The sequence below is a fragment of the Mytilus galloprovincialis genome, chromosome 13, assembly GCF_965363235.1.
Source record: "Mytilus galloprovincialis chromosome 13, xbMytGall1.hap1.1, whole genome shotgun sequence".
Classification (NCBI taxonomy): domain Eukaryota; kingdom Metazoa; phylum Mollusca; class Bivalvia; order Mytilida; family Mytilidae; genus Mytilus; species Mytilus galloprovincialis.
The window spans coordinates 59166536-59184492 of NC_134850.1; the positions used below are offsets into that span (position 1 = coordinate 59166536).

The 17957-nt window shown below is 36.7% G+C and overlaps 1 protein-coding gene and 1 long non-coding RNA gene across 2 annotated transcripts in view; one reads left to right on the forward strand and one right to left on the reverse strand.

Annotated features, from left to right (window-relative positions):
* Positions 1-17957, reverse strand: part of LOC143057596 (uncharacterized) — a 174247-nt gene that overhangs the window by 76757 nt on the left and 79533 nt on the right. The window lies entirely within an intron of this gene.
* The window catches only part of LOC143057779 (sulfotransferase 1B1-like), a 73784-nt gene that overhangs the window by 47912 nt on the left and 7915 nt on the right, over positions 1-17957 (forward strand). Inside the window, exons 2-3 of the mRNA XM_076231173.1 lie at positions 10940-11088; positions 17131-17451. Of these exons, the coding sequence (XP_076087288.1) occupies positions 10940-11088; positions 17131-17451 (470 nt within the window). The remainder of the gene's footprint in view (positions 1-10939; positions 11089-17130; positions 17452-17957) is intronic.

Here is a 17957-nt window from a genome sequence, read left to right on the forward strand (position 1 = left end):
AGTCAAAACTAAATTTGAAGGTCAAGACTAGTCGAGACAGGTCGAGACTGGTTGAGACTGAGTCGAGACTAGTCGAGACAGGTCGAAACTAGTCAAGACAGGTAGAGACAGGTCAAGCCTTGGACAAGACCATTTCAGATTACACAAAGATCATCAAGTACTGAATCAGACTAATTAAGTAAAGTCGAGACCTAGTCGAGTACACTTAAGTACAGTTAAGTACAGTCGAGACAATGTCGAGACTAGTCGAGTAAAATGTGTGCTCGATTTTACTGGTCGAGCACAAAAACTGGTCAATTCAGACTCTGAGGAGTTTGTAGTGATACGATAAACTGGTCCGCCGTTCTATCTATAGCTTCGCACCGAAGGTCAGTGTAGCGATAAGTGAACACAACAGGGGTCCAGTTTAGTTATACGATATATCAATACGGATACTTGAGTTAATACTTGATTGAATATTGTTCACGTATCAGGATACGTACACGGATCTTCTTCTTCTTCTTCCAAATCTTCACATCCTTTGTAGGACAACCACACCGTTAAGGCATGTAAAACAAAACCCACCACCATACAAGTAGGAATATATTTACACTATAATTTGAATAATTCCATCCTCCACCGCTATATACAGGATCACTTTTGTAGTTTCACATATATCTTGTTGTATGTATTCTTAGTTGCGTTTAAAATAGTTAGGCTAGTTACCGGACATATATACAATGGGATTATATATGTTTACGTAGTAAAATAGTTCATTCTTAAGAGACAATGTAGTAAAATAGTTCATTCTTAAAAGACAATGTTGTAAAATAAGTTGCTACACTCAAGTTCGCACTAATAAAAAGAATAATAGATTTGCAGCAGTAAAATGTAAAATAGTTCGCCTTTCGTGATATGATAAAAAGATCTAAAAGCTAAAAGAAAATCACTTTTTTTTTCCTTTTCATATACTTAAAATTGATTAAGATGTTCATATTGCCTAAAAACTTAATCCACGCATATAAATAGACAATTTCACATCATAAAATATAAAACAAGATTTTTAAGATTTCGTTGCATCTATATACGATCTAGGCGCGCACTGTAATGTAACAGCAATTGTCATATGTTTATTAATATAGTTCTAAAAGCTTGTCTTTAAAAGGTAAAAGATTTTATCTCACATCTAAATTGGCACCGGCACACCCATATTACGTATTTGTTGCAGCATTCTGCATAATGTTCATTGTAAATATGGTCAAATTACACCCATGAATTCCGAAGCGTTTGAAATTAGCATGTTATACAGTGAGCTCGACTTATTTGGATTTGGCTGCCCTACACACCCAGACCCAACCCTACCATAAACCCTGATCAAAGCATCTTCCAATCAGCTATGGTTGAAGTAGAAGTTTACATCTGGCGCTGTGTATAAGGTATATGAGACGTTTTGCTTGGTGTTCTATCTTTGAGACTTCTTCACTGTTCAGACGAAGTTGTCGTTGTACCATGGTTATGTCCATCAATATCTGTATTTTGGTCCCTTCATTAAGAGATTCCCACTCTATTTTGCTGTTGCTTGTTAATATGTTCTCTATCTCTTTAATTACAGGTCTTCTGATGTTATCCCAAGCTTTACATTTGATCAATAGATATTCAACCGTTTCCACTTCCTGGCTGCATGCGTTGCATATTTCCTGGTTTCCTTCTTTGTAGATTTTATATCTCAGGGGCTGCAGTGAGTAGGTTCCAGTGAGGAGTTTTAGTTTGATTGGAATTCTAAAACGGTCTTTGTTGGTGTATCTTTTAATCTTCAGTATGCTGTGGATTTTGCCTGCCATGAAGTTGTCTGTTTGAAGGTATTTTAGCCCTTGATACAGGTTGGCAATAACTGATATTTCGTTGACCCAGTGGTTAGCAATTTGCCTTTTTATTTGATTGACAGTGGTTTTAGTCACATCTGCATTATTCAGCATATCGATGGCTCTGCCGAGGTTGTATTTGAACATGACCCTCTGTACTTCAATATACCAGCTGTGGCTTCCTGAGGATTTTACAGCTAGTTGTCTTTTACCAAGCTGTTTTTCAACACTATTGTCTGATTGCTGACATATGTTACTAAAGAATGTCATCATTTTGATATGGATTTGTGCCTCGACTGGTAGGATGCCGGTTAGAATGTACACTGCTGGATCAGGAGTACTCATAGGGACTGAGAGAATTTGTTTGAGCATCTTTTTCTGGAACTTCTCTAGGGTTTCCAAGTGTGCTGATTTTGGTGTCAGAAGCTCCATCTCGTAGAGTAGTACTGGTGATATGTAAGTCTTGTATAGATGAATTAAGCTTTCAGGATCTAATCCGTTTTCTCCATGGAATCCACTTCCGAACAAGGCATAGGCACTTCTTCTTGCTTTCTTGACATTTTCTTCAACATTGGACTCAATGTTTTGTCTCATTGATGTTGTCCTTATTATACCAAGATGTGTTGATTTTGTGACGTTTGGCATTGGATCTTTTCCTAACTGGTAGTGTTCTGGTTCACAATTGTTCTTGGTTGGCTTAGGTTTGATGTGTATTGCCACACTCTTCTGGGGTTGGAGCTTATAGCCTTCCATTCCTGCGTAGTCGGCAGATATATTTATTTGTACCTGCATATCAGGTGGTCTTTTTCCCAATAATGCTATGTCGTCTGCACATGCTGTAGTATTGCAAAGGACATTGCCAATTTTGCATCCAAGGCCTGATTGTTGTAATCTATTCAGTAGAGGGTTAACATATACCTTGTATAAGTCAGTGCTGAGGATTCCTCCTTGGCGCACACCTTGGCTCACTGGGAACTCGTCAGCAATCATTCCTTCCCATTTGATGGCACTAGTTGATTGCCAGTGCATACTCTGTATTATCCTCCAGAGAGTGTCGTCGATACCGCAATGAAATAGTCGTCGCATGAGGTGATTGTGTACCACTACGTCAAATGCAAACTTTGCATCTAGTAAAACCAGCTCAAATTCTTGGTTACTGTCTACACTCTCTCGATAGACTTCTTCCACAACCAGACCTGCGTTCAGTGGCGATGATTTTGCTGTGAAACCTCGTTGGGTTGGATTTTGATCTTTAAGGACTCTTGGTTGTATTCTATCCCTGATTATTGCCTCTATTATCTTGTTAACGACTGGCAGTACTGTTATACCTCTGTAGTTGGCAGCATGACATCGGTCTCCCTTGTTTTTGAAGACAGGTGTAAGAAGTCCTTTCTTAAGTATGTCTGGGACACAGCCATGTTTAAATACCAGATTAATGAGCCTTAAAAGTAGTTGTTCTAGCTTTTCTCCTGCATAGATGAGGTGCTCAACAGTGATGCCATATATATCTGCAGATTTACCTCTATTTAGTGACTTTATGGCCTTCTTAAGCTCTGTCTGGGTTGCCAGGGGAGTTTCCTTACTTTTTACCATGTCGTTGATTAATTTGATTTCATATTCAACCAGTTCGTGATAGTAATATTCATATTCAACCAGTTCGTGTTCAGTAAAGCCTTCGATTACTTGGTCACCAGAGTAAAGATTATCATTTACATGTAGATCCATTATACCAGTTCTGTTTCTATTCCTGTTGCCTTTTACTAGTTTGTGATACAGCTTACTGTCTCTTGTTCTTGCCTCCAGTATCTCTTGTTTTTCTCTGTCACGCTCTCTAGCCTGCTCAACTTTCACCTGCATTTTAAATTCCTTTCTGCTGTTGACTCTGTCTTGATAAGACTTGTCATCTGGGTTGGTGGGTTTCCCATTTCTACTCCATATATCATAGCATTTTCTCATCTCTTTCAAGCTACTTTTGATGATTGGTGTCCATACTTTCAGTTTTGGTTTTGCCTTGTACTTGGATTTATTAGATGAGGTCTCATTTGCTGCGTTTGTTAGCATTTGGTGCATCTTACTGATTAGGAGTTCGGCATCATCTGCTGTCTCGGCTGGGCTTTCTGCCATCGTGTCCATCTGCCTGTTGATAATTGCCAAGTATAGATCTTGGTCTACTTTGTCCCATTTTATAGTTGGTTAAAGTTGCTGAAGTTTGCTGTTTTGATTTGTACCTCTTTTTGGAATCCCTATCTTAACTTCACATTTAATAGGATAATGGTCGGAGTGGTTACTTATGACATCTTTCAGGACTTCTTTTTCTGTCATCTCCATATGTCTGGACTTATACAGGAAGTAGTCAAGTTCGAAACATTCTTGGCCATTTGTCTTAATAAAGGTCTTCCCAGTATTCTCATAGCCTAGCCTGTAGTCTTCGATTAGTTGTTGTAAATACTTTTTCCGTTTGTTTTGCCTTTCATCATTTCCCAGATCTTCATTGAGGTCTCCTCCAATTATAATTTCATGTGTGCCTTGGTATTTAGTGATGATCTCATTTAGTTGGTCAATGGTGTCCAAGAACTCATCTGTACTGTTTCGCCCTCCTGTTGAAGGTAAATACACTGATACCACCAGTAGTTTTTGATCTTTCCCTGATATTTGTACACATTGGATCCTCACTTTACCATCGTCCAATGGTCTGACTTGACTGTCTATTTCGTTTTTCCATATAACAGCAACCCCTCCATGTCCCCTTGGTAGAAATGTTGGTTGTATTGGGTCATATTCATCACTTCCTTTTGCAGCATAGTTGGTACATTTGCCAATTTCTTGTAGACAATGTAATTGTGCATGAAATAGCCAGTGTTCTTGAAGCAACAGTATGTCGTTATTTTCCATTAGATCGTGCAAGGCGTATATGTTGGATTTTGCATTTTTACAGTTGAATGATATAATTTTCAGAACTGTAACGCCTTCTTCTTCTGCTGTTTTTGCTAACTTCTGTTTTTTTGGAGGCTTGGCTGGCATAAAAAATCCTCGTTGTGGGTTCTGGTTTTGTTGAGGGGCTCTTGATTATGGCTCGTTGTTGTCAGTCTGGTATTATTGTGCCAATCATGTATACCCTGGTTGTTGTGTTCAGCATATCTTCGATCTTTGACGGTGACATGTCTCCTATCAGGTGCGTGTGTTGCTCTGGGTTGTAGGGTGTCAGCTTGTCTGTTGTTGCTTGGCTGTGATACTCTCGGTGGGATGGTGTTTACAAATGGAACACTTGGCTGTACAGTATTACGTATTAGTGGTATTCCAGCTAACATAGGTTGTGGGTGGCTATTTTGGTTGATAAATGTTGCCATATTTGGTTGCTGGATATGTTGGTTGATAAATGCTGCCATTTTAGGTTGATGGTAGTCTTGTCTGGATTCAGGTTGTTGCCTATGCTGTACCTGTAGATGTATATTTTCATCCACGATATGGTGTGCCATGTTAAGGTTCATTACGTATGAGTTTGATGCCGTATCATCTTTAGGATTCTCATGATCGTCGTTGAGTTTGTGGAGAAGACTGGGATCACCTTGACTTGCTTTCTCATACTGTTTAGTGGTGTTATCAGTGCTCAATAGGCTTGTGGCTACGGAATCAATCTGCTTTTCTACCTGGTCCATCACCATTGATGCTAATTTTTCGTGTATTGTCATCATTCTGTTATTCAGCTTCTTCTGCATTTGTTCAAAGATTCCGGGCTGTTCTTCTCCAGGTTGCTTCTTATTGTCTGCTGTGCTACTGTTTCCCTGCAATTCCTCAACTCAAGGCGACGTCTCATTGTTGTTACCAGTGATTCTAATTCAAAGTTGCGGGCTTCCAAGTATTGTACTCTTGTTTCAAGCAGTATTGTTTTTGCCTGGTCTTCTTTTAGAGTTTTTCCCTGATTTTGAGTTGTTCTTCAGCTTTTCTTAGTTTCAGCTCTCTTTCTCTCATGTCTTTTGTTTTAGTATCTGTTTGGTCTTGTTTAGTCTTTGAGGCTTTTGTAGGGGGCACTTCAATGCATACATCTGCTGGACGCAATATTGTCTTTGAGTTAGCATGCTGGTGGTTTGGAGGCTCAGATTGGGGCTTTCCATTTATAGTTGTTTGCTGTTCCTTGGGTGTTTCTCCCAGTTTGACGTAAGTTTGGTGCTCATCTATATTGCTGTTAACCTGAATTTGCTAGTTCGTTTAATGGTGTCTATACATGGGAAGCAAGTTGTTTGACCATCACTGCATACTAGACAAGATGAATGGGCTATGTTTTGGCAGATCTCACATGAGTCAGCATTATCTTCTATTGTGCCTTCACATATTCCACATAATTCAGCTTCACATACTTCTTCTTCTCTTGCAGCACCTGCGTCTGCTAGTATACTTGAAGCGTTGTTACTACAGGTTGGTAGGGCGAGCTGCTGATATTGGCTGTCAATTGGTTGTGATGTTTGAGTGTTTTTTGCCTCTCCCTCAATAGCTATATTACCATTGCATATCTTACATGTATAGTTGTCGTCATTCTCCTCCTCCAATTCTATCTCCGCTATTTCTTGGGATGTCATCTTCTGGCATTTGTAATGGACCCAGTGCTTTCCTGAAGTACAATAGGCGCTACGTGTTCTACAACTCCTATTGCATTTTATGCATAGAATGCCAGCATTTACATTTTTATCGCATGTGGCTTGTGTGATTTTGGCTCCAACAGTCTGCTCCAGTCTTTCTCTCATGAGGTTGTTTAGTTGAGTTAAATTGACTTTGGACTTTCCACATTTGGCATTTTGTGCTATCTGTCTTATTTCTGTTAGGTCCACATCGACAAAACGGTCTTGGTCTTTTCCGTTTACCAATATCTTGCTCTTGGTGTTATAGAAGTTAATAGTGTAACAATAATCCTTGTTGTTGTACTTATAGCTGTGTTGTACAATTATGTTGCCTGGTTTGTCTTTTTCTTCTTGGATTAGTATATTTTCTTGTGTCATTCTACTGTAGTAGATTGCAGTTGCTTGTCTTATTAGCTCGAACGTAGCCGCGTCGGCAGTTATGACCAATCCACCTCCTGTGTTTTTAAATTCAAGGTGGGCCTCTCTTTTAGTTGCCTCTAGCTTATTCATTAGTGCTCTCTGGATGTTAAGGCTGTAGTCCTTGGTAATCTGTCTCTTGTTTGGTATGCAGATGGATCTGGATGTAGTTCTACGTATTTAGTTTTGTAGTTGTAGTATGTCAGGTCACATGTACCTAGCCATACATATATGGAGATGTTGTCGAGTTGGCCTATCTTAGTGGCTATGTTGTCTCTTAGCCACTGGACTCCTTTCTTTGTTGTCCTACCTTTCTCACTCCAAAATTTGATTACCCTACTGATTCCTGGTCTTATCTGTCTCTCTAGGTAGTTTCCTTTACTGTCACTGAATAAAACAGGTGTCAGAGCTTTATCTCCCTTTATTGGCAGATCAGGTTTTTTCAGATAGTCATTTAGTTTCTTTATGGACATACCAGTTGGACACTATTTGGTGTTGTTAATTGGAAATGGGGGAGGGGTGGGGGCAGGACAGCCAAGCTTTAATAAAACGGTGAAAAATTCAATTCACAGATAATATAAGTTCGCGACTAGCCTATTTTGACAAAGTTAATATATCAAATATACCAAATATATGCTGGAGTTTGGTCAGTTGTACCAAAAACTTTCGGTTCGGGTCGAAACCCACGTGGGTTCAACGGTCAGAAATGTTCAGCTATTTTTATATGATTTTCCTGATTTGAACGTCTAAAAGTTTGTATGTATTTGCTTTCCAATGACTGTTTGAGTGTTATTGTATGGTTTTTGGTGGGTTTTGCTATGGTTTGCTACACTTATTCACAAATTTCTTCCAAGTTTTTCCTCTGCTCTAAAAAACACAAGATGTCAGCCGGGCCTCGTTTTCGTAATGGATGGTATCGACGTATACGTATCGAGCAAATTTGTTTAGAATAATGATTTAACCCCGATCCCAATTAAGTTTAAATGCATTATAGAATATTTTCATCGGGACCAACTTGACTTAATTTATTCTTTCCCCATAGACGTGTTATACGATACGCCGATACGGATACGCCAGCAAATACTTGATTAATGCAAAATTAATGCTCTATTAGTACCAACATCGTGCGCAAATACGTTGACGTATACCCGTCTGCACACATACTTTAAAACAGTTTTCGATTCCGACATTTATATCATATGAAATTGAAGCAAACACAACATGCACACTTTTCAGGCGCGTGTAGCTCCCTATACGCTAACACGCAGTTGCGTGCACATCGATTCGGCAAGCAAAAAAAATAAAAATGCCAAAATAAAAATTTATAAATTAATTATGGTTAAAGGAAACACATATAATGTTGTCACTTTTTTAATTGATGAACTTTCATTAAATAACGGCATTTCAAATTAAACGTTTTATTGGAGATCATGTAAAAATCGGACAGTAACTTGTATTTTTTAACAGATTTGAATTTATCATACTCAGTCTAAGACGTGAAGTTTCGGAGCACATTTTACAGAGTACGGCTTATCTGTTTGCGATGCGATGTACCAATCGAGATTTATCGAAGCCCTTTGATATTATTGAAAATATGCCGAGGCGATGTATTCGACAGACTTCCAGAGCCAATCACCCTGAAAACACGCCAAAAAAGCATTGGAAAGTCTCATTATATTTTGCGTTCACACACGTACACCATATGATAATGGAATTGGAGAGTAGAGGGTGTCTGGTATTATCAGAAAATAGCTTCTTTGTGTCGTATCTGCTTCCTCGTGTTGTAGGAAATATAACCAACGAATAATTCTCAACATTGTCTGAGACATACAAAATAACCTGGCATGTATTTGGCGGACAATTTCAAACGGGAGGTCGCTCGATGGAGAACACGTACGCTGGTTTATAACATCTCGCGAGTGCTACCATGCAGATCTATCAGTTTATTAAGTCTGTTGAAAACAAATGTACGATCAACAATTAACAACGTCAGGTTATCATCGCTAGCATTACTGCATATTGATCGGGATTTCAGTGTGAACGTTGACAAAGTAATAGAGAAGTTCGTTTCTGCTTAGACCCGAAGAGCAGATTTTTGTCAATGTTGAGTAAATTCTGTAATTCAAAAATGTGTTGTTTATGTATTAAATTAACCATGATTTACTCTATTCAGAAGATTCAAGTATTAATAGTTTTACGTTCATAAATTGTTTATCAGTCATATCTACATGTAGCTCCTCTTTATAAACCGTCCTATGACCGAAAACCGAAAAAAAAAAAAAATCTGCATTAAAGGGTCCCAAAAAGTATAACAAAATCAAAGCTCGGCATCACATACTGTTGTTTTTATTTTTTTTTTTTTTTTGTATACCTACAGATGCGTATACGTCAACGTATATAACATGATACTGTCGATACGTCTTCAAATGACCGACCTCTATTACACGGCTATATTCTTAAACCGATCCCAGTCAATCGGTTATAGTTATTTGTTATGTATTTAAAATATTTCTATTTGTTTCACAAAAAAATAATAAAATCCAATAACATCAAAGAATCCATCAAAACCACAACCACTTTCATTTTAGAGTATGTTCTAAAATCAGTCACATCCTTTGATAATCTATATAATTATTATTATATAATTGCAGATTTGCAACTGTTTAAAATTAAATAAATGTACATGTACAGACGTTACTTTATAATAAACTTTCAGACCAGGTGAACTTTTTTTAAAAATAAATAAGGCCGTTAGTTTTCTCGTTGAATTGTTTTACATTGCTGCTTCGGGGCCTTTTACAATAGCTGACTATGCGGTATGGGCTTTGTTCATTGATGAAGACCGTACGGTAACCTATAGTTGTTAATTTATGTGACGTTTTGGTCACTTTTGGAGAGTTGTTTCATTGGCAATCATACCACATCTTCTTTTTATCTTGTCCAACCGTACAACCTGGTCTAAAAAGAATGATTTTTTTTTAATATTTCAAAGTGTTATAATAGCTTTAATATCATTTATATATAAAAAGATGATACCAAAGAAGTTAAAAAAGCAAACATCAATCGAAGAAAGACACCATAAGTAACAAACAAAAGAAAAATAAATGGAATAACACTTCACAGTTAACTTAGTATTGATCAGAAAGATCCGCACAAAAAGAACCTCCGTGTTAACTCATGTGCTCCAGATGTCGTTATCATAGATAACAGTCATTACCTCATCATACGAAGTAAATTGGCTTCCACAATGAAATTGAAAATGGAAATGGGGAATGTGTAAAAGAGACAACAACCCGACCATAGAGCAGACAACAGCCAAAGGCCACCAATGGGTCTTCAATGCAGCGAGAAACTCCCGCATCCGGAGTAGTCCTACAGCTGGCCCCTAAATAAATATGTTACTAGTTCAGTGATAATGGACGTCATACTAAACACCGAGTTATACACAAGAAACTAAAATTAAAAATCATACAAAACTAACAAAGGCCACAATGCATAGAATGTTGTACGTCGCTACTTGACCTTTTGACCTACTCCACGTTTTGTCCTCATTCTACAATTAAAAAGCAAAACATTGTGTGACTGTATTGTAATTTCTACATGTAATATAATAAAGATGTGATTTGAGTGACAATAAGACAACTCTCCATCAAATTCAAGACTCAATGTATAAAATGTAAACCATTATAGGTCAACGAACGGCCTTCAACTCGGACCTCAGCCTCACACCGAACAGCCAAGCCAAAAGGGACTCCTGAATGAAAAATGTAAAATAATTGAAAATGAAAAACTAACGGTTTAATCTATATATGAAAAACGAGATACAAGAAACACTTTTGAGCCAAACCAGCAACCGACAACCAATGAACAACAGGCTCCTGACTTAGGACAGATGTATACAAATGCAGCAGATTTTTAACATGTTAACAGGCACTGAACGAATAAGTTTGATCTATGACCCAATATAACTACAATATATATCAAAACATGATATAGTTACCTATAAAACATAGACGTTATAGGTAGTAATAAAAAAGATATAGGAACAGAACATATTGTCCATTTTAGGTTGAAAGTCTTTCCCCTCGTCAAATATAAGGACTTTACTCTTGCTCCATGGCCCTGTAACGAGGAAAATCCAGGAAAACACCTACAGCTATTGAAGATATTTGATTCATGGAACAGCGATATAATGTTGTGTACTTCACCAAAATCAGGTAACAATTAATATAAACAACACTAAGCATAAAGTTAATAAGGGATCGTACAACACAAAGCATTGGATTAAATTACGGACGGAGACATACAAAAGTTAACTAATGTTAACTCTTATGAAAGAAAGAATCTTGCAATCTGACTGGTTGAGTACCCAAATGTAGATAGTAGACACAATTTGGCCAATTTAACCAAAACTTGAATTTGCAAATGTTGCCTTTTTATTTAAAAAGTTACAAAAAAAAATCAATAAAAAAATCATTATTATTGTCTAATTTTACATCCCGGTATAACAATTAAAAAGGGAATACTTCATAAAAAATTCTTTTTCATCTTAGTGTAATTGGAGAGTATACATTTTAAATACCGTGTAAAGTTCCGTCATACATCTGATGTGTGACTTGCTGTTTTATTTACCCCACATATCATTGTTTACATAAATCCCTATAAAGTCACTGCTTGTCCTAGCTTTTGTATTAAATTGGCTTTAAATATAAGCGCCCATGCTCAAAATTTTTCACCGGACAGAACGGACGTCGACGGACAAAACGTACGCTAAACGGACATGAAACGGACATGGACGGACGTCTAACGGACATGAACAGATTGAAAAATAGTTATCCGATCGGCATCCGTTCGAGCTATCCGTTAAGCCTCGATCACACCTTAACGAATAGCTCGAACGGACGCTTAACTTTTTTTTAAATCCGTTCATATCCGTTAGACGTCCGCTCTTATCCGTTAGACGTCCGTCCATATCTGTTGCAGGTCCGTTTAGCGTATGTTTTATCCGTGGACGTCCGTTCTGTCCGGTGAAAAATTTTGAGCATGTTCAAAACTTTGAACGGACGACCAACGGATGAAACGTCTGGTAGGCGTCCGTTTAGAGAACCACTGAATTGAATGAAACCAAACATAGCATGAATGTTCCTTATGATATACTGACCAAGTGGTGTTACTTTGTCGCCGATCCAACATCCAAGATGGCCACCATTGTGGGACTTAGTATAACAAAGGATTCTATAGGAAATACATATAAATTTCTTCTTTTAGAGAACCACTGAATGGTATAAAACCAAACATAGATATAGGAAGATGTGGCGTGAGTGCCATAGCATGAATGTTCATTTCCTTATGAGATGCTGGCCAAGTGTTGTCACTTTGTAGCCAAATTTTATCTTATTTATATGATTTCAAAACCCAAGTAGAGTCAGGTGAGCGATACAGGCTCTTGAGTACAAAAAGAAAATGTGATATGATTGACAATGAGACAACTCGCCACAAAAGCCTCTAGCTCATAATCGATCTTAGAGTAAGGGCACGTCTTCACAATCAAGCAGCTCTTATTCCGGCCAGAACTTGCCCTTTGTTGGCATTTTGAAGAACAAACCCAAACCAGTTACACAGAAACATTTTGAATATTTATGCGATTTACATGTATTATCATTGTCGCCTTTAATTTTTCCGTATATTTCGTTCATCCGTTCAATCCAGTACGCTTCCGTTAAGTGTCCGTTTTATGCGGTACTCGCCCGTTGGATGTACGTTCGACATCCGTTCTGTCCGGTACGTTTCCGTTTCTCGTACGTTGCATAGCCGGTGTGCTTCCGTTATACATTTGTTATACATCCGTTTAATTGGTCAGCACTTCAACGGACTCCCAACGGATAACAATTTTGTCAACGTGCAACTTTTTCCCCTCCGTTAGGCGTCCGTTCGTACTCTCCGGTAAGGTATGACCGAGGCTTCAAAGAACACCTAAATGTCAAATAAACTTAATGCAATTTTTCCCCCTTCAATTGCAAGTTATTTCAAGCATAACTGTCAAGTTTTGTCTCAGTCAGAACTATAGTTTCAGAGAAAATCACTATAATGTAAGGCCATATCCTACGGCAATTTCAGTCCAATTTCTTCGAAAAATCCTAATTTCAGTGTATCATTATAAAATGCAGTGTTGACTAATATCTGATCATAAACTCATGATATATGCATTCAAACAATTAAATAGAATACAAAATACAACTTTAAGATGATAAACAATTTTATTGCACCTTTTAGAGTTCATTTGAAGGTCTGTTTTGGTCTGTTTTGGTCCATTTTTCCTCCTTCCTTCCTTTTTCATCAAAACTTGATATCTTTTGTCTAAAAAATAAAATAAATGTGATTATTTTCCCACAAAAATGAAATAAATGTAATGTTAAATCAATAATTACAGTGTTTTAGCTGAAAGAACTGTCTCTATAAATGTTAACAGTCTACACGGAAGTTTCTATAAGCCCTTATGTGTAACTTGAGTTTTTGGTCTGTTCCCCTAGTGTGAGAAATAACAGTTCCCTCTCAGTCAATCATTTATTGCTACTGGTATCAAAGTCTTTTTATTTACTCGTAACAGTATATTTCTAATAGATTTACACAAAAAGTCCACTTTCTTGTATTTTACATTAGAAAATGGGGAGAAAGAGTAATAAAAAAATACCTCAAAATGTTTTTAAAAAGGGTTATGTCCCTTGGAATGCTGGTACAAAAAATAATTGGTAAGAATTATAAAGTTTAAGTATGTGAGACTGGATTCTGATGTGTATAAATCCAGGACAAATAAGTGTTTAGATGAGTTATTGTCTGTGCAAAATGTAGACGGCACAATGGCAAATTGTAAACTTTTGCGGCCAAAACAAAAAAAACATGATGATAGTTGATACATACTTTAATGCTGAAGTCAAGGCCGTAACTAGGCATTTTATTTTAGTGAGGCAAAATAATTGAGCCGAGCGAAGCGAGGCGGAATTTTTTTTTTTTGGAGGGTATGAAATGAATGGTGCAAAATCCTGCATTCTAGGCATTTTTAGAGAGTTTGATAATGTTTTGAATTTGGACACTTTTTATATAAATTTTTCATTTTTTAAGACTTTTACTAACACCAAAATTTTCAAATATCACTGATTTGAGTCTGCTGCCAGAACATAGAACAAACATCGATTCAGTAGAGTTTTCCAAATTTTTCTATGGCCGGTTCAGTCAAATCGTTTCAGAATCATAATTTGGTCTGCTGATATCCTTATCGCGATGAACATGGAGCATGGCAAGACCGCACAATCTCTCGCACCTCATGCATGCTCTTTTCCAAGTTTACAATTGTTTCAGAGCAGTCTGTGTTTCTAAAGGTAGCACATCATCATCAACACAATAATCAATGTCTTCTTCCAATTCCTTCTCCATCAGCAATTCGGTAGCAGAATCTGTAGTAACAGTTTTGTTTGCAAAAGGGAATTAAGCTTCCCTGTAAGCAACATCATACAGTCGCAGATACAAAATATTAAACTCGCTTTTATGCTGACATAGAGTAGACAAACTAGGGATAGAATGAGATAAGATACATGTATATGATTCTATCTATAGAGTAAGTATATATGGGTACAGGGGAATTGGAATGGAGTTTTTGACGTGTGTACATGTAGTTCCGTAATTTCAAATTATTTCTGGAAATAGTTGGTGGTATTTTAGTTCCAGAATCTATAAATTTAGGGTTTGGGGGTGTCCGATTCCGAAACCCACGAATATAAAAAAACGAAATTCCGTCGTCCCGAATAAGTAAAGACAAAATCCTGTGTTAAAGGTTCTACCATTCCTCAATAATATCAAATTGGAATGTGGGATATTCTTTCAATTTTTAAGGTTAAAGAAACATGGATAAAAACTAATCCATGCATTCATGTTTCATATTATTTATATTTCATTTATCTGTAAAGAGAAAGTTTAAAGTTCGTGAAATGAATACGCAGACAGGACTGCCCCCTTGCGATGCCCAGTACTTGATTTGTCAAAAGTTGGTGAAACGGAGACATGAATACGCAGACAGGACTGCCCCCTTCCTAAGACCAGTACTCTATTTGTCAGTCTACTTATCGTTTTTTTATTGTTCTAATGAATTTATATGCAATACTCAGACTCTGTTAAAAAAATAGATTTCTAGAATTATTCCTTCTTTACCTTCAGTGTCGCTTTTCCTTTTTCTGCAAGAGCCTGTTTTTAACTAAAGATCCATGATGATAATCGAGAAACATCACCCGTTGAGATGCTGAGTTATATCCAGGAAGAATAGTTTAAAAGGAATGGTGACAAGTTATAGAAATTAAGGTTGAGACAGAACAACAAATGACTATTATATTTATATATATGTATAAAAAAAAAATAATCAGTGTCGAAATTTTAGTGAGGCAATTGCCTCACTTGCCTCAAGGGTAGTTACGGCCTTGGAAGTGTCATCTGCAGACCAATTCACATATAAGATTTTTCAACAGAATGCTCTTCAGAACATGGTTAACACTGAAATAAAAAATTTACATGTTGTATAAACAAAACAAAAACTGTAAGGGTAATTTAAAATTTAACACAGTAATCTAAATACAGCTTCGTCTGTCCACCCATTTGACTAAGAAAACACCCGTAAACCCCCATTTCAATGCAATTTTACCTCAAACGTACTTTCTGTGTCTAAATCCATTCCGAATAGTCCATGTTTACAATGTATGAACTGGTTTATTAATAAATTTTAAAAATGAAAGTACAATAGGGTCACGAGTGCACATTTAGTTTCCCTAAATAGGTGTAATACCACCATTGATTTTTCCCTATTAGTCTTTGTTAAATTGGCACTTTTAAAAAAATCGTACAGTATTTACCTTTATTTCAACCAAAGAAATACTTTGCATGTGTAAAGTTCAATCCTTTCCAGTGATACAGTGAAAATTTCACACTACATTTCATTGCATATAAGAAAGTAACCACCGCCGAGGGTAGACAACCCAATTTTTACACTGTTATTTACTGGTTACCTGCTTTGGTAACTATGTAACCTTAACGTTCCAAAATATTTTATAAGACCATCAAATAAAAAAAGAATGATGCTTTCAGACACCCAACATACATATTTACGACTCAGAAAAATTTAAGTGCATTGAAATGCAGGGTTAATTTTCTACAACTGTCAAATTCAAGGGAATATTTTTTTAGGCCTACTTTCGTATGCAACCGGATGTGACGTACCATGATTTGGTGGTATTACACCTAAAGGTGTGATCGAGGTTTTATGAAGGATAAACAAAAAAAAGCATGTTTGCACGTATATCATGATCATTATAGAAATAGAGAAATAAGATGTGGTTTGAATGTCAACGAGACTACTCTCCATTCAAGTCAACATCTGTTAAAGTAAACCATTATTTGCCAAAGTACGATATTCAACGTGACGGAGCCTGACTCTCACCCAACATCAAGCTATAAAGAGGCCGAACAATGACTAGTTTAAAACCTTTCAAACAAGAAAACCAATGGCCTAATCTATATAAAACCCAAGAAACGAGAAACATTTATGAACCACATCGACATACAAACAACCACTTTAAATACATTTATATCATTTGTAACCTAGCCAGTTCGGCCCTTTTCCTTGTCTCTTTATACCAGTAACAGTATTTTTTAATTTAACCATAAATGATATTTGCTGACACTCACAGTGCCTTGTTGTATGCGATTATTTAAATGTTATAACATTACATCTTAGTTTAACGTTAAAAGATATTTTTCAGGCAACTATTGGTTGCATGAGATAATGTACATATACCAATAACACTACATCTTAGTTTAACGTTAATTGATATTTGAAGACACCCACTGGATGCATGAGATAGTTAACATGTTATACCAGTAACAATACATATTAGTTTAACTTTAATTGATATTTGAAGACACCCATGTATGAGATGATTTACATGTTATACCAGTAACAATACATATTAGTTTAACGTTAATTGATATTTGAAGACACCCACTGGTTGCATGAGATAATTAACATGTTATACCAGTAACAATACATATTAGTTTAACGTTAAATCACATTTTGCAGGGACCCATTGGATACATAAGCTTATTTACATGTTTTACCATGTTAAAGTTAAATGATATTTGCAGGCACCCATTGGTTATATGAGATTATTTACATGTTTTACCATTAAATATTAATGTTAACGTTAAATCATATTTTGCAGGCACCCACTGGTTGCATGAGATTATTTATATGTTATCACGACAGACAACAGAGTATTGTCCACAATCACTATTCACTACACACATGGATATGATGGGCGACTTCGATTCCCTGGAAAGTCAGTCGGAGCCCAGAATACTTCATACACATCTCCCATTTAGCTTCTTACCCACGAAACACGTAGAAAATGGAAGGAAAATAGTGTTTGTCAACCGAAATCCAAAGGACAGACATGTTTCTCTTTACAATTTTTTATTGGGAAAGATGGGAGTTCCTGAGGACTACAGTTGGAACGATTACTTTGATGAAATGGTTTTACATGGTAAGGAATAGATATATCGCTTTTTCACGTAAATGCATACAATAACAGTCTTGTTTAACCCCACCATAATCTGTATGTATGTGCCTGTCCCAAGTTAGGAGCCTGTATTCCAGTGGTTGTTGTATGTTGTTGTTTTGGGGGAAGACGGCTTCAAGCCGTCAATCCCCAATGGGGTTGACCAGAGTGACATTCCCTCACATCATTCATTTTGTTTTTATAGTGTGGAAAACCCCCAACAAATCTTACTAAGAATGATGAGATGGGGAGACACAGATGAATAAATTGACTTTAAACACTTTTTTACACATTTCCCTTCTGTTTCTCTCGAAATTATCGTATATCGAGCTCTCCTTTACACTATTTACATTTCTTTTACAATCCGGAAAAATCAGTATGACGAGATATTCTAAATATATCCAACCTACATTATATTTTATAGTGACGTCATTGTTGGAATGCCACACTACGCATAAGCAGGGATATCCTTCACTGGTTATTTAAATCAT